Source organism: Pseudozyma flocculosa, assembly GCF_000417875.1.
Source record: "Pseudozyma flocculosa PF-1 unplaced genomic scaffold scaffold00001, whole genome shotgun sequence".
NCBI lineage: Eukaryota > Fungi > Basidiomycota > Ustilaginomycetes > Ustilaginales > Ustilaginaceae > Pseudozyma > Pseudozyma flocculosa.
The window spans coordinates 571,227-599,081 of NW_006920869.1; the positions used below are offsets into that span (position 1 = coordinate 571,227).

Genomic DNA, 27,855 nt, shown 5'->3' on the forward strand with positions numbered 1-27,855 from the left:
GCCGAGCGTCCTTTGTCGTCGTCGTCGTCGACATGGCGAGGGGACCCGGTTTGGCTGCCCGTCTCGCTGCAATTTCGGACCTCGTCGGGGCGCCGTGGAAAGCCCCGCCGCTCAGCCGCGTGCGCACCACCATCCCGCCGCTTCATTCCGAACCGAGCCGACCCTGTTTGGCCCACTCTCCATCAATCTGCCGCCGCACTTCTTTTGATGGGGTCATCAGTCCGTCTCGTCCGCCCCCGGTACATTCAGTCAAAGCGGAGCCGTCGTGGAGCGGTCGAGGCCGTACAGTGCACAAATGCAAAAGATCGGCGGTGGTCTGATGAAGTTCAGCAATGCTGCACGGAGTTGGCCGACACTAAGCGTGTAGAGGCACCGCTCAACATCACCGGCTAGGCCGTCTAGACCGCTGAGAATGATGCGACGCTGGGATCGCAACCAACAAGCGAACAAAGCTAGAGAAACTCGTTTGTTGCACTTCCGCCTCGACACCATCGCTTTGCTCGTGCCAGTGCAGGACGAAATACATAGCTTCGGACATCTTTGCTCGACCGCCGGAGCCAGAGGATGGCCTTGACCCACATGGTGCAAAGGAGGCCGCGGCGCTTTGCGCGCTTCATCGTCCTCGCTCGGCATTCTTGTTCTTCGCGCTGCCTCTGAACCATCGAACCAGCTGGCCGTTGGGATCGCCTGGGCGATGCGGGAAACTTGGGCCAGTTCGACTCACGACGAATGCTGCCAGCAAGGGGCGAGCTCACCCGCACCGACACCGCGTGCTCTAACATATCCGTATTGCGACTGTAGTTGCTGCGCTGCTGTGGCCTCCGCGGCCGTGCGGCGCCGTCTGGCATGGCCTGATGACCTTTGCTTGGACAGACGCGAACGAGCAAGCGTCTTGTCTGCCAGGTCGCCGGTCGGGTGGGCTGTCAGATTTTCAGAGACGGCAGAGCCTCGGTCCCTCTTCGGCAGAGGCGGCGGCAAGCTCGGTGTCATGGGCCACGCCTTCGTTTGTCACCGACCTCGAGCAGCGACAAGAAGCGCACACGAGGTTCTGATTCGGTCCTGCTTCGTTCAACACCCGCTGTCAAAGCAGCTTGCCGGCAGGCCCGTCCGCTCGTTACTCAAGTCGGCGAGGGAATTGGCCGGGCTGCGTCTCGCAACCGCGCCTGTGTACAGTTCCTCCGTAATCGCCGCCGACGCCGGCGCCGCTGGAGCGCGTGTCACCACGTCTCGCCGAGACAACAGCATGGGCGTCAAACGCGGGGGCGGCGTGGGGAAATACAGACTTGCCTCGGCCCTTTTCTCGCGCCGCATCGACGTCTGTTCAAGCATCTCGTGCTGGGCAGGCCTGCGCATCGGTTCCGAGAGCAAGGCGCAGTGGTATGATACGTGGTAGACGGTCGCTTGCGCAAAGTGCGGCCGCTAGTGCGTGTACAAGAAGTAGATGTTCTTGTTGTCGGTCATCTGCGCGAGGGGAGCAAGTGGCGGAGCGGAGGCACCAGGCTTCGTCAGCTCCCTCTTCGACAGACGGATGAAGCGAGGAGCGGCAGCGAGCTACTCACGTCGAGTTCGCCGTTGATCTTGTTCTTGAGCACCCGCTCTTCTTCCGAGACGCCCATGGCTCGCAGCACCTTGCGACGGCGGGCGTTGGCCCACACCAGGTAGACTAGCCATGCGAGGGTGAGTCTGCAAGAAGCGGACCGAGAGACCGGGACCACGTCAGTTGACGGCTTCGAGATGAGACGCCAGGCAGGACTCGGCCGGAAGTACGGCGCACTCACACGAACGTCAGGCCTAGCATGGCTGCCGTGACGATCAAGCCGGTCGTGTACTGCGGCGCCTCTTCGTCCCTGAAGGCCTGTGGCCCGATCATGTTCTGCCAGGCTCGCAGGTCGACATGAGGCAAAGTAGAAGGGGAAGAGGACGAGGCCGGCTTCAGTTCGACCTCGATCGACAACTCGCTTGCCGCAACGGTCCCCGGACAAGACTCACGCCAACGCAGTACCCGATAAACGTCGTAGTGCTGACGACGGACTTCTTGGTGCGCCCGCCGATGATGCTGGGCATCAACGCCCAGGTGAGGAAGCCGTTGATGGAGAAGAGCACGCTCATCATATACACGCCGTACTTGATCCACTTGTACGTCGCGTCCGTGGGCAGCAGCCCGGCCACGAGCACGGCGGCCAAGGTGGGCAGGACAGTGACGCTCATGAAGAAGAAACGTGTACCGGGGAAGTAATGGATCACAGCCTGTTGCCAAGAGTCACGAGACGGTGCACGGCCTTGGTCAGCTTCAACGTCGGGTCAGGAGCATTCCGGTGCAGCGTCCAACTTACGATGCAGAAAAAGATGCTCAGGCACGACGTGGCGTAGAGGGGGAGCTGGTAGATGATGCTGTCGAGGTTGCTGAAGCCGAACGAGCTGAAGATGACGCTCTGGAACGTCGTCAGGCCGCCATTGGGGATGCAGCTGATGAGCGTGAGGAAGAAGAGGAAGCTGTCGTCGAAAAAGGCCAGCAGACATTGTCGAAGGCAGGCATCAGCGTGTTGCCAGAACCCGCCTGCCGGGACGCTACATGGGAGGCTTGTGTCAATGTGTTCGTGATGCTCACTATGTGTTAGGGTCCGTGAAGGCGTCCCAGACCTGATCCAACTTCCAGGCTTGCGTCTCGCCGCCTCCGGTACCGTTGTTGATGGTACGTGCATGGGCTGCCTTCTTCTCCCTGTCGTTGAGCCACCACGCGGTCGAGGGGAGGCGTAAGAAGACGCATGCGATTAGACCGACAAAGATGGTGACGCCGCCGAGGAAGAGGTTGATGGTTCGCCTGCGTACATCGAGTAGGAGCAGCAGATGAGCAGTACGCTGATCAGTCGGTGCGACCTCAAAGCAAGGACGAGGAGCGAGGGGGAGCGGGAGCGTCAAGGGGACTTACCAACCGCTCAGACCGCCCTGCTGCTCCGAATGCTTGCCCAAAAAGTAAATGACGACGGTCGTCCACAGCGAGAAGCCCGTGTTCTGCGGTCGAGATGCGAAGGAGGCCCGTTAGGCGTCGTGGCGGATCCGCTGCTGGATGGAATGCAAGTCGCCGCACACTCACCATGGCGAGGTACATCATCTGCCTGCTGTTCTGCTCCGAGGTCTTGTACCAGCTGCCGACGATGAGCATGAAGCCGGGTGTGATGCCGCCCTCCATCGCGCCGAGGAGGAAGCGCAGCGCCACTTTGATACGCGATGCGGTTTAGGCGGGCAAGGCGGAGGGGCCCAGAAATACGTCAATCGAGAACGCTTCGACAATCGATGCGAGGGCCTGTAACTGCTCACTCACTGAGGGAGGCAAAGTTCTGGCAAGCCGCTAGACACATGACGACACCGCCCCAGACCACGATGAGGATCGAGAGGAAGCGCGCGGCATTGACGCGCTGCATATAGTAGTTGAGCAGCGGCTGGGCGACGAGGTACCCGAGATAGCTGTTGTCGCCAGGCGAGGCGACGTGCTCTGGTCATCAGCGCTTCCAATCCTGCACAGGTCTCGTCGACGACGGGTCGGCTCCCGCCGGCTAGCTCACAAGATGGTCGCGAGCCAGGAGAATTGATTGTCGGCGAGACTCGTATCTTCAGCCAGGTTGAAGAGGATGCCGGCGCTGAGCGAGATCTTGTCCGCGAACTGCATGCCGTAGATTGACATCATGAGCGGGAGCAGGTACCAGTCGATCTTGCGCTGCGATGCAAAGTCTCGAGAGCGCGAGGATGTCAGAGAGGAATCTGCAACACTACCGTGCTGCGGACTTCAACAGGCCGACTCACCAGCAACCGCTTGTCCTCCTCGGGCGTGATGAGCTCTTCGTCCTGGAGCACTCCCTGCACCTTTTCTGCCTGCTGTGAGTCCAACTGCGAGCCGAGTTCGGTCATACCGACGGATCCGCCCTGCTTTTCGCTGTCGAATGCATGTTTGCCCTGGCCTTCCGAGGGAGGACGGGAAAGAATCGCGTCCTGGTCCTGCTTCTCGCTGGACATGGTGGCGGTAGATGGCGTCGAGCGTCTCGAGAGTCAGGAGCGGACGGGTTGAACGAGGTAGGGAATCTGAAAGGTGGCTTGTCGAACTCGCAGGCGGTTGCATTTGGCGCCACGTCGTGGTCGTTATCGTGACGGTTGTATATGTGGAGAGGGAGAGAAGGTGACTCGTTGAGGTCCTCGAGGACACAGACAGCACCTGTCGCTCAGGATGTCGCGCGCTAGATGTGCATGGACGCAGACAGGCACAGAGGAGCGATACGGCGGGCAGAGGTCGGCCGGCCGTCGTGGGGAAGAGCGAGTTTTGCGCCGGGGTCACGCGACGGCGGGGGAGGCCACGCGACCATGGTGCTGCAGAACGAGTGCACGATGCCGAAGGCTTGTTCTGAAGCCCTGCTCGGGTGAGTATGCGATGCGGCGTCCTGAATGGTCGTCCGTGGAGCGTTACAGTATCAGCACGCCGTCGGTCTTCCCCGCGCTGCAAGCTGGGCGAATCAGAGAGGGCCCTTGAAGGGATGCGGGCGGGTCAACGTGTGAACCGAGAGCGAGACTGTGCTGGCCTTTGGTCGGGCCAAGACCTTGTTGAAGCGGGCCGCCAGGTGCGTCGTGTGGCTTCACAGAAACTCGCGACGGCAGTTCCTGCCAAAGGCCGGCAAAGACGAACGATGGGTGGAAGGGCGGTCACGATGCTGTCGAATGAGTCACCGCGCTCGCCACCAGTACTGTACTGTACAGTAGGTGAGTTGCTAGGTCGAGACGGCGGCGCAAGCGTGAGCGGCGGGGCGGCGTCGATCTTCTACATACTTACCTGATTTCGTGGGATGGCGGTCAATTCCGGGCGCCACCTGTCCCTCACCGCCGGCATCTTTGCTTTGGAATTCACCGCAAGCCCGGGGGTCCCTAGTTGCCGACCTTTTGACCGAGATCCCGACTACTCGTACGCCTCTTGCGCTTCCTCGATAGCGGTACCGCTAGCTTCTGTCGTGGCAGCCCAGGCAGCAAGCCAAGACCCATCTGTCCATCTCCTGATACACTTCACAAAGACCCCAAACGACTGCAGACGGCCACGGCCACAGATCGAGATTCGGTCAGCGTCGTTGAGCAGAGTCGCTCGTCGTAGAGCGCGGTCACATTCGAGAGCACCCTTGATTTGGAGATGCTCGAGAACGGCTAGATGAGACCCTTTTTGGCAGCAGTCGATGTGTGCCGTGCATTGCCTGCCCACCTCGTCGTCTGATGAAGAGCCAATAACCGTTGCTGGTCAAGCCGTCTTGGCACATATGTGCGACATCAGTTCTTCGCCCTCCGTTCCGGTCCCTTCGTTCGTGCCGCTGTTGCTGGCCAGCTCGCCTGGATTGGATGCTTTTGCTGTGCGAGATTGGTCTGTCGGCGCCCTCCTACTCGTCCGAGGGCGTCTTGTCGATCGGCACGCCTTCGCTCTCCCTGCTCGCCCAGCCCGTCCAGCTCTGTGGGGTCCGAACGCGGGGTAGGTAAAGCGCCCAAGTCAGCGGATATCCAGCACGGCCTTGCAGACACCTCAACGTGATGGCGACAGATCAAATACTCGATCGGCAGCGTGCCGCTCTTTCTAGAGCCTTACGGCCGACACTCACCTCATCATAGATGCTGCTCTGCACGCCAACCTCCTGGAGCGCGAGCCAGATGCACGCAGCCGTCATGCCGCTGCCGCACGTGTTGGTAGCCGACAGCTCGCCGCCGCTCGAGCCCTGTCGCAGCTTGTCGAGCGCTTCCATGCCGCCGGCCGCGTCGCTGAGCACCCTCCACAGCTCCACCTGATCCTTGAGCGTCGTGTACTTCTTCCCCGCCTCCTTGCTGCTGGTCTGGGTGTTGAGCAGCGTGGAAAAGGGGAGCGAGAGCGAGTGAGGAATGTGGCCTGACGACAGGCCGGCGCGGGGCTCCGGGTCTGTGCCGTCGAATCGTCCCTTTGGACGAGCGTCAAAGACCGTCTGGCCGCGTGCGCCCTGCCTAGCGTTGGCGACCATCTCCTCGAATGAGCGCACCATGCCCTCAGTTAGGGTTGGCACCGGGTACTCGACCGGCTGATTGGGCGCGAGAGGATGCAGCGGTCAGCTTGCTGCGCTCTTGTGCTGCCAAAACGTCTTCAAGGGACGAGCGCTCACCGTAGTCTGCTCCTTGGCCGGGCCCTCCTCGACGGCAAAACCAGCGTCGATCCAGGCGGGCAGGCCGCCGTTGAGCACCGACACCTTGGGGTGGCCGAAGGCCTGTGCGAAGAGTGCAACAAAGGGACCAGGATCAGCCGAACAGCTCTTTTGAGGTTGTCCAGAAAGCATCAGCTGCTCACCTTGAATGTGAAGGCCGTCCTTGGCGAAGAAAAGACGCTGCAATGACTCAAGACGACAGCGATGAAGGAATGTTAGCCGTGCACTGAAGGGCCCGCTACATCATGATGTTGACGCAGAAGAACGTACCCATGTGTGTCCTGACGAAGACGAACGAGATGGGGTTAAGAGAGCGAGGACGAGGGGCCAAAAGCGAATCAGCATTCCGGCAAGACGCGAAGAGCATGCCGGCACACGGACGCCTGCACTCACGTAAACGACGACGTGAGTGTCCTTCGAGATGCCGTGCTCTCCCGCGGCCTGTGCAAATACCTCTGCTGTGGGCATCATGTGCGGGAGGTTTCTGACGGTCTCGCCGGTGGTGGCGACCTTGTCCACGTCCCAGAATAGGGCTCCCGGAAGGCGTGGGCCGCGTTGGAACTCGTCGCGCGCGTTTCTCTGGACGTTTGGCATGAACCAAGTGGCATCGAGCACCCTCACTGCGTTGGAGGACGAGGCATCCTGGAGAAGCGGCGAGAGATACTTAGGCGATACCACGAGCGGCACCGGCGAGGGACGGACCGTGTTGCTCATGAGGCGGGTGCTGCTGGCGGCGGCGGCGGCGGCGGTGGATGTGCTGCTGGACAGGGTGGTTCGTGCTGTGCCGAGGTGCTTGAGAGCAGTTGCCGAGAGCATGATTGGTGAACAATTCGGGAATGTGTTCCGTATCAGTGAGTGTGGCAAGCAAACAGCGATGGTGGTGGTGGCAAAGGTGGGCGTGGTGAAGGCCAAGTTCAAAGCCGGCCTTCTTGTTGCTTGTCCTTCTTGGGCCGCTGCGCCGTGGTCCGAGCAGCGGCAGATGTGGAGGCAGGAAGCCCGCTCCGCCCGTGCCCGTCAACTTCTGCAAGGGTCTGTGCGTCAAAACCAGCCAGGCCGACTTTTCCCGTGTGCCCGACCCATCCTCTCTGGCTGACGCGAGCAGAGTTTTGCCCCTCTCCCCGCGGCGACAACAGCCGCATCGACGATTGATCGTTGGCGACCACCGTCGCAGCCAGGCCAGGTCAAGCCACACCCGTACCAGTTTCTCACCGAGCTAGGTCAAGTCACACCAGCTTCACACACACACAGGCTACCTGCAGTCTGCAGCCACGGACAGAGAGGCGGGTTGGGAAGACAGGTGCTAGATCCTGCATGCCACGAATGCCTTTTGATATCTTACATCGAGCAACTACGACGACAACGGGGCGCGCGACACCTAGTTCTTCTCAATGTCCTGCTCGAGGACAAAGCGGTAGCGGATGTCGTTGTCCTCGACGCGCTGCACGGCCTTGGCGCAGTCCTTCATCGGGATCAGCTCAATCCACGGCTCGACGTTCTTCTCGGCGGCCAGCTTAAGCATCGCCAGCGCTTCAGTCTTGGAGCCAATGTGCGACGAGCCGAGCAGACAGCCGTTGCCCGCCAGGTTCTGGATCCGGATCTTGAACACGTCCTCGGGCATTCCGACGGCGATCAGCTTGCCCTGCGTCTTGAGCGTCGAGAGGATGGCGGGCAGGTCGATGGCGTTGGACGAGGCGGTGTTGACAATCAGGTCAAAGGGGTCGTCCTTAAACTTGGTCGTCCAGTCGGGCTCCTCGGCCGTCGAGATAAACTGCGAGGCGCCCATCTTGAGCGCGTCCTCGCGCTTCTTGGGCGAGTGCGAGATGGCCACGACGTCCGCGCCGAGGGCCTTGGCAAAGAGGACGCCGCTGAGGGGGTGGACAAAGATGCATTCGATAGCGATGGAAAGGGTCAGCTTGGGAAGCGTCAAGGAGTGCGGCAACGGGCCACGGCAGCCACTCACAAGTGTCCGAGACCGCCGATGCCGACGATGCCGACCTTCTTGCCGGGACCAGCGCCGTTGCGGACGAGGGGCGAGTAGACGGTGAGACCGCCGCAGAGCATGGGTGCGGCGTGCTCCGACTTGATGCCCTCGGGGATGGGGAAGACAAACTGCTGGTGGGCGCGGATGGCGGTCGAGTAGCCGCCCTGGGCGATGCTGCCGTCGGGGTAGGTGGCGTTGTAGGTGTCGACGACGCCGCCCTTGCCGTCGCCGGTGCAGTAGTTTTCGTTGTCGTTCTTGCAGGGCCAGCACGACATGCAGGAGCCGACCTGCGCGCCTACTCCGACGCGGTCGCCGACCTTGATGTCCTTGACGTTCTTGCCGACCTTTGTGACGTGTCCGACAATCTCGTGGCCGGGGACGACGGTCTTGACGTTGAGGGGGCCCCAGCCGCCCGAGATGGTGTGTACGTCGCTGCCGCAGACGCCGCAGTGGGTGATGGCGATGTCGACGTCGTCATCCTGGGCCGTCTTGAGCTCGTACTCGTGGATCTTGAAGTCGGTCCAGTTCTTGGTGTCGCTGATGCCGTATCCCTTGGCGCTCATGTTGGGCAGAGTGTGTCGTGCGGTGGTGGTTGAGTGGTTGTGCGAGAGTGTGTGAGGTTGGCAAAGAAGGGAAAGACGGAGATGATATGAAATGGGCGTGGGGAGGGGAGAGAGGGGCCACGGATGTCGTGTGCGAGGTTCTTATACCGAGGCGAGCGGCGGCCCAGTCCCAGCACGGCGGCGACGAGGTCAGCGGGGGGTGGAGGAGGCGGGGGGCCCCCAGCCAAGGGGACCAAGAGAGGCCCAGCCAAAGGCAGCACGGGCGGCAACAGCGTGGGCGCGCTGACGGAAGTTTCAGAAAGAGGCCCCAGCTCCCCGACCTGCTTGCTTCTTCTCGCTCCCCCGCGCACATCGGCCAAGCAAGGACAGGCAGGGAGGAGCTGCAGGCCAGCCAGCCAGCCAGCCACCCACCCGTCGTCGACGTGGGTGGAGCAGCCAGGCTCTGCGCACACCTTGGTTTGGCCCCTCTCCTCGCCGTCGTCGTCGCCGACGCAAAGCGACTCTGCCAACGCCACACGTCTATCGACCACCAATAATCTGGACCAGCAGATCGACAGACCCCTTGACCGGCGACCACCGTCGTCATCATCCGCCTGGCCACTCGCCTCGATACCCTAGCGAGCGAGCACCTGCATCCGAACGGGCCAACCACGCATCGTCCCGGCCTGGCCCAGGTGGTGGCCACGGCTGCCTTGCTTGGCTGCAGCGCCGCTTTGCCGGTGGTCAACAGAACATCGGATCGGCTGCAAAAACCGTCGGCGCAGGTCGACATCACCGCCGGCTACCTCCGCCAGGCGTGGACCGATCACCCAAACTCGCCACAGAGGAATTGCAAATTGAAAGAGATAACCGGGCGGGGGAAGGCGACTCCCAATCGGCCATCGGGCAGATTACAAGATCGGGCACCCGTAGCCTTTGTCCGATTTGGCCGCCGGCTGCACGGCCGCCATCCGAGCCAGAAACGTGGACGGCGCGGTGCGGCGGCGTCGAGAACGTGCCCCTCCCAACGTCTCTCTTGCTTCTTCCTCGCAGCCGTCATCCTCCCGGCAACCGAGCTCCGCTTCGCCTCCATACGGTCGCCAGCGTAGGTATCGGATCCATGGCGCACGCCATCATGCGACCTCACGATGGCTTTCAATCAGCGCAATCAGGCGCCGTGCCGAAGCATCGGTCCGATGCGTTGCCGGAGCCGTGAGATGGTGCCGCCACCCTGCTGCACTTCAAAAGGGGTGCCTGGCCCGACCATGCCTCTCTCTCGGCTACGAGCCGGCACCATGGCGGAACCTTCGCATTGATCGACTTCCATCGGAGCGATATGGCATCTTCTCGTCCTGACTTGCGGCCCTCGACCGCGCGTCCTTCGAGAGCAGCCCATGAAAAGGCAATCGACAAACCGTGAGAGGCTATATAACCATGAGCTTCTTCAGGTCTCTTGGGCCATGGTCCTCGCCGTATACGCTCGTTGCTCCCTCTCTACCATCCCCTTCATCGCCTCTCGCTCACCATGCATTTCACGAGGGCCCTGTCTGTGCTGCCCCTGGCGGCGCTGGCTACTTCGGCCGCCATCTGCAAGCGCGCCATCGACCCTTCGTCGTTCAAGAGCGAAGGCCTGGTCGCCATCGGACGCTTCCCCGCCGACCTGCGCGACAGCAACGGCGAGACGCTCGGCGGTCTGGGATCGGCAGCCGGTCTGGTGCCTGGCAAGTTCCAGCGCAGGGGCAGCCGCTACTCGGGCTCCTTCTACCTCCAGCCGGACCGTGGGTACAATGTCGATGCCACCATCGACTACGCCGCTCGCCACCACCGCTTCGACTTTGAGTTCGAGGAGTACACTGGCAGCGACGACCTCGCCTTCTCGGATGCCATCAAACGCTTCGACCTCGAGTACAAGGAGACGCTCATCTACCACGAGTTAACCCAGGGACAGAGGCAGACGACCGGCCTCAACCCCGCCATCGTCAGGCAAGGCGGTCTGACGGGCACCGAGGCCAATGCCGCCCCGCTCGGCGCCGCCAACGGCCAGATCGACGCAAGCAAGCAGAAGATCTCGGTCGACGCCGAGGGCTTCGTCGCCAACCCGGACGGCACCTTCTGGGTGTCGGACGAGTACGGGCCGTACATCTACAAGCTCGCCGCCGACGGCACCCTGCTCGCCTACATCCCCCCTCCTGCCGCTGCGGTGCCGCGCATCGGCGGACAGGTCAACTTCACCGCCGAGACCGACCCTGATACGGGACGCGCCGCCAACCAGGGCCTTGAGGGCCTGTCGATCTCGTTTGACGGCAACACGCTCTACTCGATCCTGCAGGGCGGTACGATCCAGGATGGCGGCAAGGGGGCAAAGTACCTGCGCCTGTTCGAGTACGACGTCTCGGCGCTGTCGAGCGTCACGGCCTTTTCGGCCTCGGCGGCCAACCCGGGCGAGCGCGCCAAGCTGGTGGGCGAGTACGTGGTCGAGGTGCCCACGTCCAAGAAGGGCAAGGCCCGCGGCGTGTCGGAGCTCATCTACTTTGGACCCAAGACGCTCGGCCTGCTGGTGCGCGACGGCAACGGCTTCGGCGACAGCGAGACGGACGCGAGCTACAAGCACGTCGACGTGATTGACCTTTCGTCGGCCACCAACCTCGCCAACAACGCCAAGTACGACTCGGCCACGGGTGCCGTTGCGCCCGGCGGCAAGCTGGCCGCGGGCATCCAGACGGCCGGCTACTATCCGCTCATCGACTTCCTCGCCGACCTGCCCCGCTTCGGCATGCACGCCCAGGCCGAGCCGGTGGACGACACCCTGGTCGCCGCCAAGCTCGAGTCGCTCATCCTCCTCCCCACGCTCCCGCCCGCACCCACCGCAAACGCGCGCAGCTTCGATGCCGACGAGTACTTTATCGTCTCGTTCAGCGACAACGACTTCCAGACCAAGAACGGATTCATGCGCGCCCTCGGAGCCTACTCGGCCGCCTACCCTGTCGACGTCCAGACTCAGGCCTTTGTTTTCAAGGTCAAGCTGCCCGGCGTGGACAGGAAGGCGCTCCTGGCCCACCTCGGGCTGCAGTAAACAGTCAGAGTCGAGGGAACGCATCGCCGAGGTGAAAGTAGAGCGCGCGCTTTTGAAATCAAAAGAGTCGTCGAAGTGCATGCCTGACGAAGGACGAGGGTCCTCTGAGAACGGAGAGTGCGGCATAACGTAGACTCGAGACGACACACGGGCAGGGAGAGGATATCAAAGTAACTCGATCATGGGGGAGTTCCTGGATTGCATGCTACCTCTCAGGCGGACGCGCGCGCACGCGCCTAGGCGAACCAGCACATCATCTATGGACCTACAACCCCTTCGTACTCGTTCGTGAGTGGCACATGCCCCCAGCCGTTCAGGCAAAGGCGGTGCCGTTCCACTTCTGCTTGGCATAGTCGACGACCTTGCTCTGCAGCGCGCCGCCCTTGGGCGCCTGGCCGCCGTTGATGGGGCGGGTGAGCTTGTTGGCGCCCTTCTTGACGTTGAACGAGGCGAGGACGATTTCGTCCGAGTTGGGCATCGTGTTGTTGACGATGCCGTAGAAGTAGGCGTTGGCCTCGCGCTTGGTCACCTCGAGCTCAAAGTAACCGCGGTACTGGCCGTCGGCGAACTTGAGCGCCGGGTTGATCGAGACGAGCTTGGCGGCGGCGGCCGTGTACTGGGCCGGGGTGAGCTTCTGGCCGTACGACGACGGCGACGAGACGGCGGTGCCGGCGAACTCGACGGCGATCGAGCCGCGACCGCTCTCCGGGTCGTAGGCCGACGTGTTGTTGACGTACTCCTCGTAGATCGTGTCCGACACCCACGCCGCGTGCGAGTCGCCGGCGAGCAGGATCGTGTCGTCGATCTTGTTCTTGGTGAGCGTGTCAAAGAAGCGGCGGCGGTTGGCATTGTAGCCGTCCCACGAGTCGCGGTTGACGGGGAACGTGGGCTGGCCGTACGAGGTCGGGTTGACGATGATCTGCTGCCCGACAATCTTCCACGTGGCGCCGCGCTGCTTGCTCTTGATGAGGTTGTCGTAGAACCACTTCTCCTGCTTGCCGCCCATCAGGCTGCGCGCCGTGTCGTTCGAGACGGCCGTGATGGCATCCGTGTTCCAGTAGACGTCGGTGATGTCGCGGTCAAAGTTGCGCGTGTCGAGCAGGAAGAGGTCGGCGAGCTTGCCGTAGTGGAACTGGCGCCAGATGCGGAGCGAGTCGGTGGTGTCGACCTGGCGGATGGGCATCCACTCGAAATAGGCCTTGACGGCGGCCAGCTTGCGCTCGGTGAAGCGCACACCCTCGACCTCGCCGCTGGCCGTGTTGTTGCCGTCGGCCGTGCCGTGGTTGTAGGCGTTGTCGGCCACCTCGTGGTCGTCCCAGACGAGGAACCACGCCTTGCTGGCGTGGAGCGCCTGCAGGCTCTTGTCCTCGCGGTACGAGGCGTAGCGCTGGCGGTAGTCGTCGAGCGTCACAATCTCGTGGTTGGGGCGCGGAACGCGGTTGAGGGCGGTGCCGTTGCCGTACGTGTTCTGGCCGGGCACCTTGACGCCGTCGCCGCGCGCCTCGTAGATGTAGTCGCCCACGTGGACGGCGTAGTCGGTCGCCTCGCGGTCGCTGGCGTGCTGGTAGGCGTTGAAGTAACCGAAGGGCAAGTTGGAGCACGAGAAGACGGCGAGGCGCAGCTTGTCGACGTGGGCGTCGTCGGCCTCGGGGATCGTCTTGAAGCTGCCGGTCTGCGAGACCTGGGACTTGTCGTGGCAGGCCTGGAAGCGGTACCAGTACTGGGTCTTGGGCTTGAGGCCGGTGGTCTCGACCTTGAAGCTGTAGTCGACCTCGGACGTGGTCCAGGCGTAGTTGGTGTCGACGACGCTGGCGGCCGACCAGTCGTCGGGCTTGGTCGAGGTCTGGTAGCGCAGGCAGATGGGCTTGTCGGTCTCCTCGGCCGCGACCGGGTGGGTCCAGAGGATGGCCGAGTCGTCGTAGGGGTCGCCCGAGGCCACGTTGTAGGGGAACGAGACCTTGCCGCGGTAGGCGGCCTTGCCGTCGCTGCCCCACTCGCCGTCGTAGTCGGCGGCGAGCTGGTCGGCGGGGTTGTAGCCGCCCTTGCCGCGCGCGCGGATGCGCAGGGTGCGCTGCTCGTCGAGGTGGCGCTTGCGGATGTTGCGGCCAATGTGGCCGACGTCGTGGGCGAGGTCACGGCTGAACTGGATGCGCGAGGGCGAGCGGTAGGCAATGTTGCGCTCCAGCTGAGGCAGCGCCGACACCGAGACGGCCACCGCCGAGAGGAGCGCGAGGAAGGGGAGGGTGAAAGTGAGGCCCTGCATCGTGAGACGACGGCCGGGGCAGTGAGGGGCAAGGGTCGGAGGAGGGGTAGACGTTGGGTTGAGGACAAGAGACGGGGAGCAGACGAGTCTGGAAAGCGCCAAGGTGGCGGAGCCTTTTATCCTCGTCGAGAGGAGGCTGTGGATGCGATGCTCTTCTTCCCGACCAGGGGTCGCCCCAATAATCTCGCTAAGGCGACGAGGACCACGAGCAGTGGTGGCACGGTACCCTAGCCTGAGTCAAGGGTCGAGGCTAAAGGCTAGGCAGAGAGAGCCCCGCAAGAGCAGGCGAGGTGCCTGGAAGTGCGGCGATACGGTGTCCGTCGATGAGAGGCCAAAGGCAGGGCCATGGCGGCGCAGAACTTCCGAGGGATCGTCCAGCTTGAGCTTCGCTTGGCTTTGACGGCGAGAGGGGGCGTACACCATCCTCGATTCAGCAGCACCTACGGACGTCGGCTACCCGAGACCACCTCTGGTGCCCCCCTCTCGCCTGCGCGGTGAGGACCTCGACGGGTCGAGGAACGTTGCCATCGGCCGTGCAGGCACGAGGAGCCGTCTTGTCCCGTCGATGGCGGCGGATGGCCTCGATTCGACCCGGCGCTGGTTGGCAGGCAGCATCCTCGCTCTACAGGACAGCCGCCGGAGCGGGCAGGCCATGCCCTTCCCCCACCCCACGAGGAGGCCAGATGGAGTGGGGGCGTCCCGGATGCTCGAGCGTTGAGGGAAACCACGAGGTCGACGGACCAATGGCAGCGTCGTCGATTGACAATCGCTGCTGCTGCTGCTGCTGCTGCTGCTGCTGCTGCTGCGCCGCCGACGATCCCAGGGCGATCCCTACGATGCTTTGAAAGCAGTGGCAGGACAGATGCTGAAACGTGCCAGGGCAAAATGTCGCGACGCTGCCTGGCCCGTCGAGATGGACGATGGAACGTGGACCATCTCGCTTGTCACCTCTGCATATCCCCGAGCTCAGCGCGCAGAACAACGAACAAAAGGCGGCCTGGCAGCGGGCCTTTACGCCTCAGAGGCACACACATGCCCATCAATCAGGAATAGCTTAGGAACAACAGCGCCCAACGTAGGCGAGCATCACGGAAGCTGCGGTTCCGCTCAGTCGGTCCCTCAGAGCCCCACCACGGCCCGACAACGGCCGATGGTGCGGTCCTCTCCCATCCTCAATCGGACAAGAGGCCCATCGTCTTCGACCATCCCGATCCAACGCTCTTCTTAGATGACCACGGTGCCGGTGATGCAGTTGGCCACTTGTCCTCCAACCCAGATCTTTGCCGTTCCAGCACCACTATCACCGCCACCCTGCGCCTCCTCAGTGACAATCGAGATGCGACCCCTTCGACCAATAGCGGTACCTTGCGAGTTGACATAGGACTTCGACGGCGCCTGACCCGTGGCGTGCAACCACATCGCGATGCCGGCGCTGCGAGAACGGGGAGCGAGACATTTTCGGCCCGTTAGCACTCGTTGCAGTCAACGACCTTAGCCGGCAGGATGTCGAGGGTCCTGGGACTCACTTCAGCGATCCGGTCACGGGATCCTCAGGGACGCCTTCGGCGAACGCGAATCCCCTCACTTCGTACGCCACCTCTTCACCATGCTCGTTGCGTCCGCCTGGGTACGGTCCAACGAGGCCGACGTCGAGATCGCCACACTTCTCCTTGTCCCTGACCGTGACGCTCTTGACCGTCTGGGCGTCCTTGAGGCGGAGGCAGAACCACTGGGGACCATTGACGATCCACTTTGCCTCGAGCACGTCGGTGCTCGGGTCGAGGCCAAACGTATGGCAGGCCCGAGCCACCGTGTCAGCGTCGACGGGCTCGAACCGAGTGAGGGGCGGCGCGACAAAGCTGATCGTCCCGTCGGTCGGTGCGATGCGCAGCTCGACCAGACCAATCTGGCACTGCTGCACCACCTTGCCGCCCGTCTTGTCCAGCAGCGCAGAGGCGGCCTGCTGGCCGATCTGGTCGAGGAAGACCCGGCAGCTGCCCACCGTCGGGTGCCCGGCAAACGGCAGCTCCTGGGTCGTCGTAAAGATACGCAGCTGGTAGTGCGCCGATGCGTCGGTCGGAGGCAGCAGGAACGTCGTCTCGGACAGGTTGGTCCACACTGCGAATCGCTGCATCTCTTCCGTCGTCGGCGGCGCGGGTGCAGACGCAGAGTCCGACGACGTGAGGCAGTTGACCACCGCCACCGGGTTGCCCAGGTACGGCGTCGAGGTGAAGACGTCGACCTGCTGGAACGGGTATGTCTGCGGCATGGTCTTAGTTGTTGAGAGATGGAATGTGTGGTGGCGATGTTGTTGTCGAAGAAAGAGAGAGTGCGAGAGGGGGTGAGGAAATATGGGGGTGGCTCGTGCTGCTCCTCTTGTAAAGCCCTCCACCATGGTTGACTCTGCTCCGAGTCACGGCTTCGGGCGGTCCTCATAAAGCCGAAACCGTTCCCGAAGCGTCTCGCCGGGTCGTTGCGGCTGACTGCATGGTATTCTCAGCACCAGGAGCCAGTCGGCCTCCGTATGACTCGCTGCTGCGACTATGTACAAACGTGACGATGACGGAAGGGGACCGCGGCCAGCCTACTTTTCGGCCCAGCCCTGCGGAATACTGCACTTGGCCACGCCCCTCTCGTCGTAGGCGCCCGCGACAATGACGAAGCCCCTCTCGTGGTCCACGGCCATGGCTGTCGGAACAGTGGGCAGGAACGTCTTGCCCTTCTCGACATCGTCGCCCGTGCTCGACTCGAGCTCGGCCTCGGTCTCGGCGCGCTGCCTGAACACGGGCGACGTGTAGAACTCCTTCTTGGTAAAGTAGCCGTTCCGTTTGAGGCGCTCCAGCTTCTCCGTGTCCCACGGGTGCAGCGGCGTGCCAGCCACGGGCCGGTAGAGGAATGTGGTCTGGTCGATCTGCGATGCGGGGCGTGGCGGTGCGCTGCTGAACTCGCCGGCAGCCGGCTGGCTGCGGTGGCGTGTCGAACCCAGCTGGCGTCGCTGCTCGTTGCGTCGGTGCTCGATCCAGGCCTCTGTCGCCAGCGTGTCTGGCGTGCCCGCCGTCCATACACGGCCGATGGCGTCGACGGCAAGGGCGCGGAGCGGGAAAGACATCGGCTTCTTCCAGAAGCTGACAAACGAGGGCGTGTACGTGTTGATCAGCCGTTTAACGGTGCCCTCCTTGTCGGCGTTGACCTCGTGAGGCGTGATGCCGAAGCTGATGCCGCGCACCCAGTGTTGCTCCCACTCGCTGAAGCCGGCTCGGTTGGTGTCGACGCGCGACAGGAAGAGCGAGCTGGCCGACGAGTTCGATGCACCGCGCTCGCCATTGGCATCCCACGCCTGGATCAAGGGCGGCAACCCCGTCCAGGCATCGACCCGGCCGCCGTCCATGCGCACGGGGACCGTCTGCGAGACCGAGGCGTGGTGCAGCCAGACGCGCTCCGCGGGGCCATCCATGTCCTTGAGCTGGCTCGGCTGCAGCAACGCGCGCACGTAGTCCATGTACGAGGTGAAGACGGCCGACGAGGCCCGGCCATCGTCGGTCGCCAGCTGGTTCGCGGTCGGAAGCGAGGTCATAAAGAAGCTGGGGATGCGGATGTGGCGTCGTGCGGATTCGGCGTCGCTGAGCTTCTCGTCGGCATCGCTGTCGGCAGTAGGCGGAGAAAGCCGGGGAATGCTGGCAGAGTGCTGCTCGTCGAAGACGGCGATGCGGAACGGGTTGATCTCGATGGTGGGTGTCCTCTCTTCATCATCTATTCCCATGAGCTGCTCGCCCTCGATGCGCTTGATCCAGCGCAGGACCGTATTGTCTCGACCGCCGACGCCATCGAGGTCGTGGACAAAGACGTCGATGACGCCAGATTTGCGGGGGCGCGGGTGATTGGCGACCAGCACGACCACTGCGGGCACCTCGATCGATTCGCTCTCGTTGGCGGCGCGCAGGTTGTCGGGGAGGTAGTAGGGGTGAGGCACGGTGACGGCCAGACCGAGAGGGTGAAAGGAGGTGTGCAGGTCGGCGGGTGCCTGCTCTTCGGCGCTGGGAGGCGGGAAGGAGATGAACATCTGGCGCGGGTGCCTGCTCTTTGTCGTGTCCCACGCCCAGATGGCACCGACGCCCTGCTGGCCAGGTTGCGCCCCGACCAGGTCATCGTCCCATATCCCGGCACGGGCGTCCCAGGTCAGCCTGGAAGGGTCGCAGCTAAAGTAGGCCATGCCTGACTGGCGGTGGAGGGTGACATCGTCGCAGTAGCTTGCCTCTGCAGGCGTGGCGGGCGTGCGGATGTCGCGGGCGAAGATTGAGTGGCAGGAGTCGAGGTTGAGGCTGGTGAGTGTATCTGCACTGGCGGCTTTGCCGCTTGCCTGACGCCCGTGGAGCTTGAGGTGATCCTGATCTGCGGAAGGGCGATGGAAATGGGGTCAGCATTGTATTGGCGCCGCCAGAGTCCGGAGGCAGGGGAGCTGGTCGCCTCACAAGGATGGTAGGTGAGGGCGCCAAAGAGGATGGCCGAGACGGCCGAGATGATGGAAGGGACGAGCATCTCGATGGAGGGATGCTGCGAAGCTCCCGTGATGAGATGTCGGCAAGGGAGCGACGGCGATGGCGGTGGTGGCGGGACGGTAGGGTCGAGAAAGATGAGGGTGAACGCATGGCGCGAAGGACGTCGGAAGGGCAGCCGCCGGCTCGCTGGGCGGAGCGAGCTCTAAACCCTGGCCTGGCCCATGCGCCATCTTTTCGGCCGTCATCCGCCCGACCGACGGCGTTGCCCCCACCGGCTCGGTCGCGTGGGGCAGCCCGAGAGTGGGGGGCAGGCCGGGCAGAACGGGGCAGGGCCGGCCAATTGGCTTGACCAAGAGCCGGATTTCGGAGAAGAGCGAGGTGCGGGGTCCAATCAAAGAGGCGGCCAGGCCAAGCACGGCGCATTTTCCGGGCCTTTTTCCGCCCACCCGCCCGCTGGCTTCTTGCTTTGGCTGGCTTGCAAGCTTTCCCCGGCCAACCCGCTGCACCGGATCCCCTCGTCCGTCGACTCTTCTTGGCAGTCCGGCGCCCTTCCGGCAGCTGCGTTCCGCTGGGCCCCATCTCCTCTTTCCAGCACCACCATCACCATCCTTGCCTCTCTTTCCCGTCGTGTCGCCGTGCCGCTGTGTCTAAGGGGAATCGCCAGCATGTTCCGTCCAAGCGCTCGAATCTTCCGCCAGGCGGCCACCGCGACAACGGCAGCAGCTCCCCTCCGACGAGCACCGCACCCCTCCCTCCACCTCTCCAGCGCAGTTGCAAAGGCCCTCTCGCCCACCGCTCCGCATCCTCTTGTCGCTCTCGAGTCGACCATCATCACCCATGGCCTGCCCTACCCGTACAACCTCGACGTCGCCCTCGAGCTAGAGGCCGTCGTCCGCGACAACGGCGCCGTGCCCGCAACCATTGCGCTGCTCGACGGAAGGCCGCTCGTAGGCCTCGAGGACGCAGACCTCCAGCGACTTGCAAAGTGCGCAGAGGACCCGGCAAAGAATACGGCCATCAAGGCAAGCAGGAGGGACATCAGCCACGTCCTCGCAAAGGGTCAGGGAGCCGTAGGCGGAACCACCGTCAGCGGCACCATGGTCCTGGCCCACATGGCTGGCATCGAGATCTTTGCGACTGGCGGCATCGGTGGTGTCCACCGCGGCGGAGAGGCTTGTGAGTTCCGACGCGACGCAGCACAGAGCCGGATCCCACGATGACGCTGGCATTGACTCTGATGATCGCTGCCCTGCTTCTCCTCACTGCCCGCCGCCAGCGCTCGATGTCTCGGCCGACCTCACAGAGCTGGGCCGCACGCCCGTCTCGGTCTTCTGCTCCGGCCCCAAATCGATTCTCGACATCCCGCGCACGCTCGAGGTCCTCGAGACCAACGGCGTCTCGGTCCAGACCTTCAACCCGTCGGGCGAGTTCCCAGCGTTCTACACCTCGTCTTCGGGCCTCCACGTTCCCTACGTCGGCAGCACGTCGCAGGCGGCCGCTTCGATCCTGATCAACTCTCAGCTCGCGCTGGGCAGTGGACAGGTATTTGGCGTGCCGATTCCGTCGTCGTTCGAGGCCGTTGGCAACGAGATTCAGAAGAATGTCGAGATCGCCGTTCGCGAGTCGGTCGAGCAGGGCATCGACAGGCGCGGCAAGGAGGCCACGCCCTGGCTGCTCAAGCGCCTCGCCCAGCTGATCCCCGAGAGCAAGGAGAGCAACCGGGCGCTCGTCGTCAACAACGCCAAGGTGGCGGCCCAGGTGGCGGCCGAGATGGAGCGCATGCGCGCCGACTTTGAGATGGGACGGAACACCTACAGCTTCGGCGGCGTCAGCGGCAGCGTGAGTGGTCAGTAGACTGCACGATCCTCGCGCGCCGACGGTAACGGAAGGATACGCAAAATAGACAGGGGAACCCTCAATGAATTCAATCTTGCCTTGCCTTGCCTTGCCTTGCCTTGCCTCGCCCTGCCCTGCCCTGCCCCACCTCGGACAGTCTGAAGCTTCGGCTGGCAGCGGCATCATGATCTTTGGCGCGGCGGCCATCGACGTGACGTCGCAAGCCTCCTCGTCAAGCTCGCACACGCAGCGCGCCGCGACGACCTACCCGGGTCGAGTTGGCGTCTCTCTGGGCGGAGTATCGCGCAACGTGGCCGAAGCGGTGCACAAGGTCCTGGCATCGCCCGCGTTGCCGTCTTCGAGCCGAGCGGCGGTCAAACTCGTCTCGCCGCGGGGCGACGATGCGTTTGGCAGTCTACTCGAGGGAGGGATGAAGGAGCTGGGGATGCGCACCGATGGGCTCTTTGTGGTCCGCGATAGGGACGAGAGGACGGCGGTGTGCAGCCTCACGCTCGATGATCAGGGGGACCTGATGAGCGGCGTGGCGGACATGGATATCGGTACGAGGTACCTCGTCCCCACTTCATCTGCGGCGCATGGGGACAAGGAGCGCGAGGTGGTCGAGTACCTCACGGCGAACCGGCCTCGCATCGTCGCATTCGACGGCAACCTCGGATCGACTCAGATCCACCGCCTACTGTCCGGAATCGAGGAGTACAACAGCCGGAGCAGCAGCCCGTCGTTTCCATCTATCACGACAGTGTTTGAACCCACCAGCCTGGCAAAGTCGACGACGGTCCTCGACGCCCTTTCCCGCCTCTCGTCGCCGGACTCGTCCTCGGCACCTTTGGTGGGGATCGCGACGCCCAACGTCCTCGAACTGTCCCACATGCATCGGCGCGCCCTCTCGCTCGGTCTCTTTGCACCTCCGACGCAGGAAGACATTGAAGTGACGAGCCAGATGCGCTCCTACCTCGCCCTACCAGCCTTCATCACGGCCGAGGTGCTGGACCAGGCCATGTCGTTCCTTTCCTCCTCGCTCTTCAACACCCTCCTCGTCAAGTTCGGATCCAAGGGTGTCCTCTCCCTCTCCAGGGCAAACGGGATCGTCAACGTCAAGCACCACGTCGCCACCAAGCTCCCGACCTCGGCTGGCCTCAACACGACGGGCGCGGGCGACAGCTTCGCGGGCGGCGTCATCGCTGGGCTGCACACCATCCTCGCCCAGCGTGCATCGGCGAGCATCGAGACGCTGACCGAACAGGACCTCGACAAGGTCGTCCTCCTCGGCCAGATGACGGCCGCCCGGAGCCTCGTCTCCCCCAACGCCATCGGATCGCAGCTCGACACCCTCATCGCAAAGGCTGGGCTCGTCGATGCTTAGAAGGTCGCGTACATGCTCGAGAAAGGAACAAGAAGTGCTCGAGGAAGGACAAGAAATGTTCGTGAGGATACGGATACAAGTGTTCGAGGTGCTGCGGAGGTGACCGGGGGTATGTGGTGATACAATGACGACGAAGAAGAGAGCGAGCCGGGTCGCGAGGGCGACAATGATGACGATGACGATGACGATGACGACGAGGCCAACGACGACAAGCTAGACGGTGCGACGGGAGAAGGGTGCAAGACATGGCGCTGAGATATTGTCCGGGTCGTTCGACCCTACGAGCAAGGCGATGGCGAGGAGGGGAGACAGAGAGAGGCCCACGGCGATGTCGGGTCGTTGCCCTGATGATCGGACCGAGCGGGGCGGCGCCCCGTGCTTCACTTGAAGACCGACTCGACCAGCTTGTCGAGGCCGTCGCGGGCCCTCCTGGCGTGCTGCACGGGCACCTCGGCGCCGGTGTCCAAGAGGCTGCTGTTGAACACCTCGATGCTCCAAGGGCCTCGATACCCGGCCCACTTGACGGCGGCCGTCATAAACTCGTCCACGGGAAGAAATGCGCCGAGGTGCTCCTCGCCGGGGAAGAGGCGGTTGCCGCGCGACCAGATCATCCTCGCCGGCCTCGGCTCGTCGTCGTTGGGCGAAGGTGGCAGCGGCTTTTGCATCCTTCTGGCGTCACCGATCTGGAGGAAGAAGATCCTCTCGGCGGGAACGTGGCCGATGTCCTTGAGCGAGGCCATCAGGTCGCCGTAGGGGTCCGCCGTCTCGACGATGCCGGTGGGGGAGCAGGGATCGGCATACTGCCTTCCCAACGTGTTGAACGAGTCGAGGATGAGGCCGAGGTTGGCGCGGTCCGCGGCCTGCACCGCCTCCCAGGCCTGCGACCAAAGGTCGACGTGGGCGCCCCACGAGAGCGCCTCGTACCCGACGCGGATCGGCTGGGGTCCGCCGTGGATGGTGACGACGGTTCCAAAGGCCGTGGCGAGGTCGGCCAGCTCGGCGAGGTCGCGACCGATGCAGCCGATATCGCCCGTCGTCTTGGGAGCCGGCTGGTTGTTGGAGCAGATGAGCAGCAGGTCGGTGCCCAGCGCATTCATGACCTCGAAGCGCGAGCGGGCCCTCTGGAAGGCGAGGCGGCGGTCTTCGGGGCACGTCCAGCCTTCAAAGTCCCTCAGCGGCTGGAGGCTGTAGATGGCCAGGCCGAGCGACTCGCAGAGGCGGCGGACATGGCGAGCCGCGGCCAGCTCCAAGGCAGCGTCGGTGGCGCTGCAGGTGCCGTGGGCGTTGAAAGTCATGGGCAGACCATCAGAGCCGACGAGGAGGCTGCCGTCGTCCTTGAGGGCACGCAGGTGGTCATCGCGGCCGTCTTCGGACGAGGCCGAGAAGGCCGTCGAAGAGGAGGAGGACGAGGCCGAGGAGAGCGAGCGAGTATAAGTGGCAAGGTCCATGGGGTGGACGACCTTCTTGGGCGCGCCAGGGGGGCTGTCGGGAGGGGTCATGGAGGGGCAAGGGGCGCCGCCCTTTCCCTCGAGGATGCGCTGGAACTCCTCGGACCTGGCAAAGGCGTCGAGGTCGTCCTGAAACAGCTCCACGCCGTCGAAGCCGGCCGAAGCGATGGCACGGAGCTTGTCAAGAAGGGAGTGGCCAGCCGTGTTGGCGCCGACCGAGTGGGAGAAGACGGAGTAAAGGGGACGGCTGGCTGGCGAAGACATGACGGACTCCGGATCGGAAGCAGGAGGGCGGGCGAAGACAGTGCGACACGGTTCCCTATAGGCTCAGAGGCAGACGGCGGTAGAGTAGGGGAAGAGCTGGAACAGACGACGGGGATGGGGGATGGTGAGGTCGACAACGGTGAGGGCGAGGGGGCATGCATATATACCTCCCCAAGGCCCACGGAGACTCGAGGGGGACATCTGCCTTCCACGGCTGCCTGGCATCTGGAAGGGATCCTTGGCCGGGTCGTTCTGGCTGTGCCGCTCTGGCTGTGTCGCAGACATGCATGAGCATCGCCCTCGCCGTGACATCTTCCAAGGAGGCAGCGAGCAGAGAAGGGGGAGGTGTCGACCGTCGAGGCGCCAGCAGACGGTCAGGGTCAGACCTGACCGCCGGCAGTGTTTGGGCGCAATCAGGGCGTGGAAAGACATCTCCGACGCTGGGCCCCTGGCGACGTACGGCTATCAGTCACCAGCATGCCACGGCAGCTCCTGATCGTCCCCAGCAGGCAGGGAGCACCGGCTAGGGCGATCCTATCCGCAGGGTTTCTGCGGCGACGATAGCCCGACCCGGAGACTGCACATAACTACTGGCTCTGCTCTTCAATGGCGGCGCGCGCTGTGATCAAGCAGAAAGAAGGACCCCATCGACTCGATCCACCACGCGGACGGGCATGCGTAGCGTTCTTTCTGGATCTTTGCTTCGCTCCCGCTGCAGCTGCGTGTTGGCCGTCCAAGTGCATGCCTCGCGCCCCGAAGATCGACCGACTTGGACGGGGTTCGCCGCCTCGCCTCATCCGAGACAAGCAAAGCTTAGCTTCTATTCAGATACAGCTGCTGGGCAGCATTTGTGCCGTGAGACGCCGGCCCCAGCCTGACCGTGACCGCCGCAGGGACATGGCTTTGGCCGACGGCACGGCCCGTCACCGAGCTTCGACGTACGATGGATATGCTAGAGGTCGGGACGTCGGTCCGAGAGGGATCGGGGTCCCGGACCATCCGGACAAGATACGGATACGGTGTTGCTCTCGAGCTTATCCAACAGGGGCTGCTTGGCAGCATGAAAGACGCTGCCAGACAGGGGACCACGCACGTCAAGCTGCGGACCGGCCACGCATGCAGAGGAGGCGGTGGGCAGGAGGAAAGGTGCTTCTCCTCCTGTCTCTGGCTGCTGACGTCCAGACCGCAGGCTCGCAAACTTGTCAGCCGTCAAGGCAGTACGTACGTGTGCGCGAGAGCTGGCGCCGCACCGCACCGCACCGCACCACACCGCACCGGCGTCGGGGTCGCGTGGATGCTGTGGACTGCCAGCCTAGCTGTACCCTGGAAACTTGAGACGTGCCTTCCGCCGTCGGCCTCCGGCCCGTGGGCCCTCCTGGCTGACGTCGAGGGGCCAAGACCAGCGGCGAGACACGCCTGCCTCTGATAAGGCACCGATGCTGAGCCGCTACCGGGCCAGCGGGCCATGCACGCTTGATTCACGTTCAAGAAGGTCAAGCTTGCTTTCCTGCCTAGCCACCGAACGGTGTCTCAGCGTTCGAGCTCCCCTGAGAAAAAGTCTGAGGCAGAAGCAAGCAGCAAGAAGCTCGACGGACTCTGCAGATCTCTTTGCGACGTCGTACGTACGCTGCGTTTATCCTAGCCGGAAGCTCAGCATGGCGTACAGTCACCCCGGACGGCCCGTCCGAGCCCCTCTGCTCGATCACGACATGTACGAGAGCGGTGCAGCCTGGCCTTGACGCGGGCATCGCCGAGAGGTGGCTGGACTTCAAGCAAAGAGGATGCCATGATGGCGCGCCAGTCCAGAACCTGGTGTGCAGCCCAAGCCGGATGTTGGAAAAATTCGACAGGCAGGAGCGAGGGGGTTCGGCCCCTTCCCGAAGCAAGCGGGTTCGGACTCGTACTGCCGAAGCCGCACCTGCAGCAGGATGAGTCCGCGCCCACGTCCGAAATCCGAAGCAAAAGCGCTGGCCTTGCCTGGCCTGGCCTGGCTGCGCGCGAGCAAAGGGGCAGGCGATGGTCCTCCACCTTTGGGCTGGCGGGCTGAGCTCCAGTCGAGCGAGCACGGCCGTGCGTCTCGACCGATCCAACCTTGCAATCACCACCTCACCATCACCACCCTCTCCACTGCTGCTCGCTCAACTCATTGCTTCCCTCTCTCGAAATGGCACGAGGCGGAAGCAGCATTTGGGCCGACCAGCTCGGTCAGCTGCTCGGGCTAGGTGAGCTCGATGCGGCGGCAAAGGAGGTGAAGAAGCCGCGCGGGAATGGACGTCGCTGACACCCCCATCAATACTGGCCACGATGACAACCCCTCTTTCTTTCCCCGACAGACAAGGAGACTGTCACATCTCAGGTGCTGCCTTTCCTCGATTCGTTCGATGACCGCCAGGCTCTCCGATCTCATCTCGAGGGTCTGCTCGGCACGGGCGATGCCAAGTCCAAGACCTTCATCTCCAGCTTTACCGATTCGCGCTTCCCCGCCCCCGCACCCTCGCCGACTCCAGCACCCAAGCAAGCCGAAACGCGACCGCCCACCTCCTTCCCTGGCAAGCCAGCTGGCAAGGGTAAGAAGAGCCTCGGTGCTCGTGCCGGTATCGGGAAACCGCTGCCGCCAAGGCAGATCGACAACCATGACCAGAGGATGGAGGAGCTGAGCGCCGCCTTCGGAGGTATGGGCACCGTCTACATGAAGAAGAGGGAAGACGACCTGGACATGCTTGGCTACAAGGGCAAGGGCAAGGGCACCGGCAGCAAGGGCGCGTCGCCCGCCAGAACTCCCGTTTCAGAAGCGCAGACGCCATCGAAGCCAGCGACTCCCGAGCCTCCGTCGCTCAGCTCTTCCATGCGGCAGGCCGTAAAGGAAGCCACGGCTCCGCCAAAGCAATCTCCATCACAGTCGTCCACGACGGGAGCTCAGTCGCAAGGCTCGACCCTAAAGCCTCCCAAACCGATCGAGAGCCACCCGCCCACGGCTGAGATGCTCGCCATCGATGCTGTGATCCAGGAGCTGACATCCGATGACGGCGTGGGCTCCACGTCGAGAGATAAGATACGACACAAGCGGTGCTTCTGCCAAGGTAAGACAGCGCTCGAAGATCTAGCCAGCTTGCTCGCACTTACGCTAATCTCTTGCATCTCTCTCCTCGCTCTGCCAGGCCGGGAGCACTCGCTCGCGCCAAACGTCCCCATCTGCTACTCGTGCGGCCTCGTCATCTGCTCGGCGCTTTTTCCGAGCCCCCTTTCACCGCTCTCGGGCTGCCCATCATGCGCCGCATCTCCGCTTCTATCATCGTCGGCACGCGGGGATCTGATTGCCAAGCTGGCAGCCGAGAGGGAGGAGCTGGTCGAGCAGCAGAGGATCCACATCGAGATGATGCGAGAGCAGAAGAAGCTGAACAAGGAGAAGCGCAAAGAGGAGCAATCGATGTTCCCGCAGCTCGGCGAGGCCAGCTTGTCGGCACCGTCGCCCTCGCACATCCCCGCCATCGGCAAGCACGGGGGTATGGCCCGCGCCAAGACGCTGGCTCAGGATGCACAGCGCACCGCCAAGGTGCTCAGTCTTAACATGAAGACGCACAAGCTCACTGTGCCCAAGAAACCCAAGGTCAAGGCGCCCAAGACGGAGGCTGCGGGCTCTGGTGCAGCAGCAAAGGTCGTCGAGGCTCCAGAGGAGGCAGAAACCGAGACGCCGGAAGACATCTACACCGCCCTCGATGGATCTGCCCTCGTGATCGATCCGGACGACGACGGGTTCGCGATGCACTTCCCCATGGTCAAGAGCGTCGGCGCCACCGGAACGTCCAACGGCTTCAATGGAACCCACGACTCGAAGGCTCGGGGCGGAGAGGGTGCCCTGCGCTGGTCCAACCGCACACTGCTCGAAGGCCAGAGGCTCGATCGCGATGAGTATCAAGGGGATGAACCTGCTCGCCTTCGATATATGGCGGCCGACGAGCGAGCCGCCCTCTTCCCAGATACAGGCGAGGATGGCGAAGAGGATGACAGCGGGGACCACAGCCAGGTGCCCGGCAGCGGCGGTAGCTCGACGACGACGCCCAAGGGCAAAGCAGCCGAAGCCCGTAACAAGGCGGTGCCGGGATCTGCGACGCCCGCCGCTACCAACGACGGCAACCGGAGGAAGAAGAAGAAGGGAGCCAAGGGTGGAGGGCCATGAGCCATGAGCCAAGACCGTCTGCGTGCTCCATGTCCCCCTGCTGATGCCAATTTGATTGAGACCACGCTGGGTGATCGGACCGTGCAGGCGCTGCGAGCGAAAATTTGCCCGGGGCTGCGCTGCTGGCCTGCGTCGGGCGAAATTCCACCTTTTCCTTCTCGTTCTTCTTCGCGCCGGCGCAGGCTGGCGGCGTGGCGCAGCGC

At 63.4% G+C, this 27,855-nt stretch overlaps 10 protein-coding genes across 10 annotated transcripts; 3 read left to right on the forward strand and 7 right to left on the reverse strand.

The window, feature by feature from the left end:
- Nucleotides 1-1,419: 1,419 nt before the first annotated feature.
- On the reverse strand, nt 1,420-4,011 carry PFL1_00195 (uncharacterized protein; the record flags this gene model as incomplete). The annotated part of the gene is made up of 11 exons (XM_007877692.1): nt 1,420-1,461; nt 1,560-1,683; nt 1,779-1,873; nt 1,990-2,247; nt 2,334-2,493; nt 2,609-2,821; nt 2,930-3,012; nt 3,095-3,216; nt 3,323-3,465; nt 3,564-3,715; nt 3,802-4,011. 11 exons carry the CDS (start codon nt 4,009-4,011, stop codon nt 1,420-1,422), a joined length of 1,602 nt encoding a protein of 533 aa, XP_007875883.1.
- A 1,394-nt stretch (nt 4,012-5,405) lies between these two features.
- PFL1_00196 (uncharacterized protein) lies at nt 5,406-7,004 on the reverse strand (the record flags this gene model as incomplete). Its single annotated transcript, XM_007877693.1, has 6 exons — nt 5,406-5,474; nt 5,622-6,068; nt 6,150-6,251; nt 6,332-6,368; nt 6,459-6,469; nt 6,582-7,004. 6 exons carry the CDS (start codon nt 7,002-7,004, stop codon nt 5,406-5,408), a joined length of 1,089 nt encoding a protein of 362 aa, XP_007875884.1.
- A 559-nt stretch (nt 7,005-7,563) lies between these two features.
- On the reverse strand, nt 7,564-8,732 carry PFL1_00197 (uncharacterized protein; the record flags this gene model as incomplete). Its single annotated transcript, XM_007877694.1, has 2 exons — nt 7,564-8,053; nt 8,149-8,732. 2 exons carry the CDS (start codon nt 8,730-8,732, stop codon nt 7,564-7,566), a joined length of 1,074 nt encoding a protein of 357 aa, XP_007875885.1.
- Nucleotides 8,733-10,236: 1,504 nt separating this feature from the next.
- On the forward strand, nt 10,237-11,784 carry PFL1_00198 (uncharacterized protein; the record flags this gene model as incomplete). The annotated part of the gene is made up of 1 exon (XM_007877695.1): nt 10,237-11,784. One exon carries the CDS (start codon nt 10,237-10,239, stop codon nt 11,782-11,784), a length of 1,548 nt encoding a protein of 515 aa, XP_007875886.1.
- A 313-nt stretch (nt 11,785-12,097) lies between these two features.
- PFL1_00199 (uncharacterized protein) lies at nt 12,098-14,047 on the reverse strand (the record flags this gene model as incomplete). The annotated part of the gene is made up of 1 exon (XM_007877696.1): nt 12,098-14,047. One exon carries the CDS (start codon nt 14,045-14,047, stop codon nt 12,098-12,100), a length of 1,950 nt encoding a protein of 649 aa, XP_007875887.1.
- Nucleotides 14,048-15,271: 1,224 nt separating this feature from the next.
- Nucleotides 15,272-16,316, reverse strand: PFL1_00200 (uncharacterized protein; the record flags this gene model as incomplete). The annotated part of the gene is made up of 2 exons (XM_007877697.1): nt 15,272-15,479; nt 15,574-16,316. 2 exons carry the CDS (start codon nt 16,314-16,316, stop codon nt 15,272-15,274), a joined length of 951 nt encoding a protein of 316 aa, XP_007875888.1.
- Nucleotides 16,317-16,631: 315 nt separating this feature from the next.
- PFL1_00201 (uncharacterized protein) lies at nt 16,632-18,583 on the reverse strand (the record flags this gene model as incomplete). The annotated part of the gene is made up of 2 exons (XM_007877698.1): nt 16,632-18,436; nt 18,517-18,583. 2 exons carry the CDS (start codon nt 18,581-18,583, stop codon nt 16,632-16,634), a joined length of 1,872 nt encoding a protein of 623 aa, XP_007875889.1.
- Nucleotides 18,584-19,208: 625 nt separating this feature from the next.
- On the forward strand, nt 19,209-21,763 carry PFL1_00202 (uncharacterized protein; the record flags this gene model as incomplete). Its single annotated transcript, XM_007877699.1, has 3 exons — nt 19,209-19,719; nt 19,820-20,382; nt 20,537-21,763. 3 exons carry the CDS (start codon nt 19,209-19,211, stop codon nt 21,761-21,763), a joined length of 2,301 nt encoding a protein of 766 aa, XP_007875890.1.
- Nucleotides 21,764-22,143: 380 nt separating this feature from the next.
- On the reverse strand, nt 22,144-23,475 carry PFL1_00203 (uncharacterized protein; the record flags this gene model as incomplete). The annotated part of the gene is made up of 1 exon (XM_007877700.1): nt 22,144-23,475. The coding sequence occupies one exon, from the start codon at nt 23,473-23,475 to the stop codon at nt 22,144-22,146; it is 1,332 nt and encodes a 443-aa protein (XP_007875891.1).
- A 2,164-nt stretch (nt 23,476-25,639) lies between these two features.
- Nucleotides 25,640-27,652, forward strand: PFL1_00204 (uncharacterized protein; the record flags this gene model as incomplete). The annotated part of the gene is made up of 3 exons (XM_007877701.1): nt 25,640-25,697; nt 25,809-26,555; nt 26,634-27,652. The coding sequence occupies 3 exons, from the start codon at nt 25,640-25,642 to the stop codon at nt 27,650-27,652; spliced, it is 1,824 nt and encodes a 607-aa protein (XP_007875892.1).
- Nucleotides 27,653-27,855: the final 203 nt, after the last annotated feature.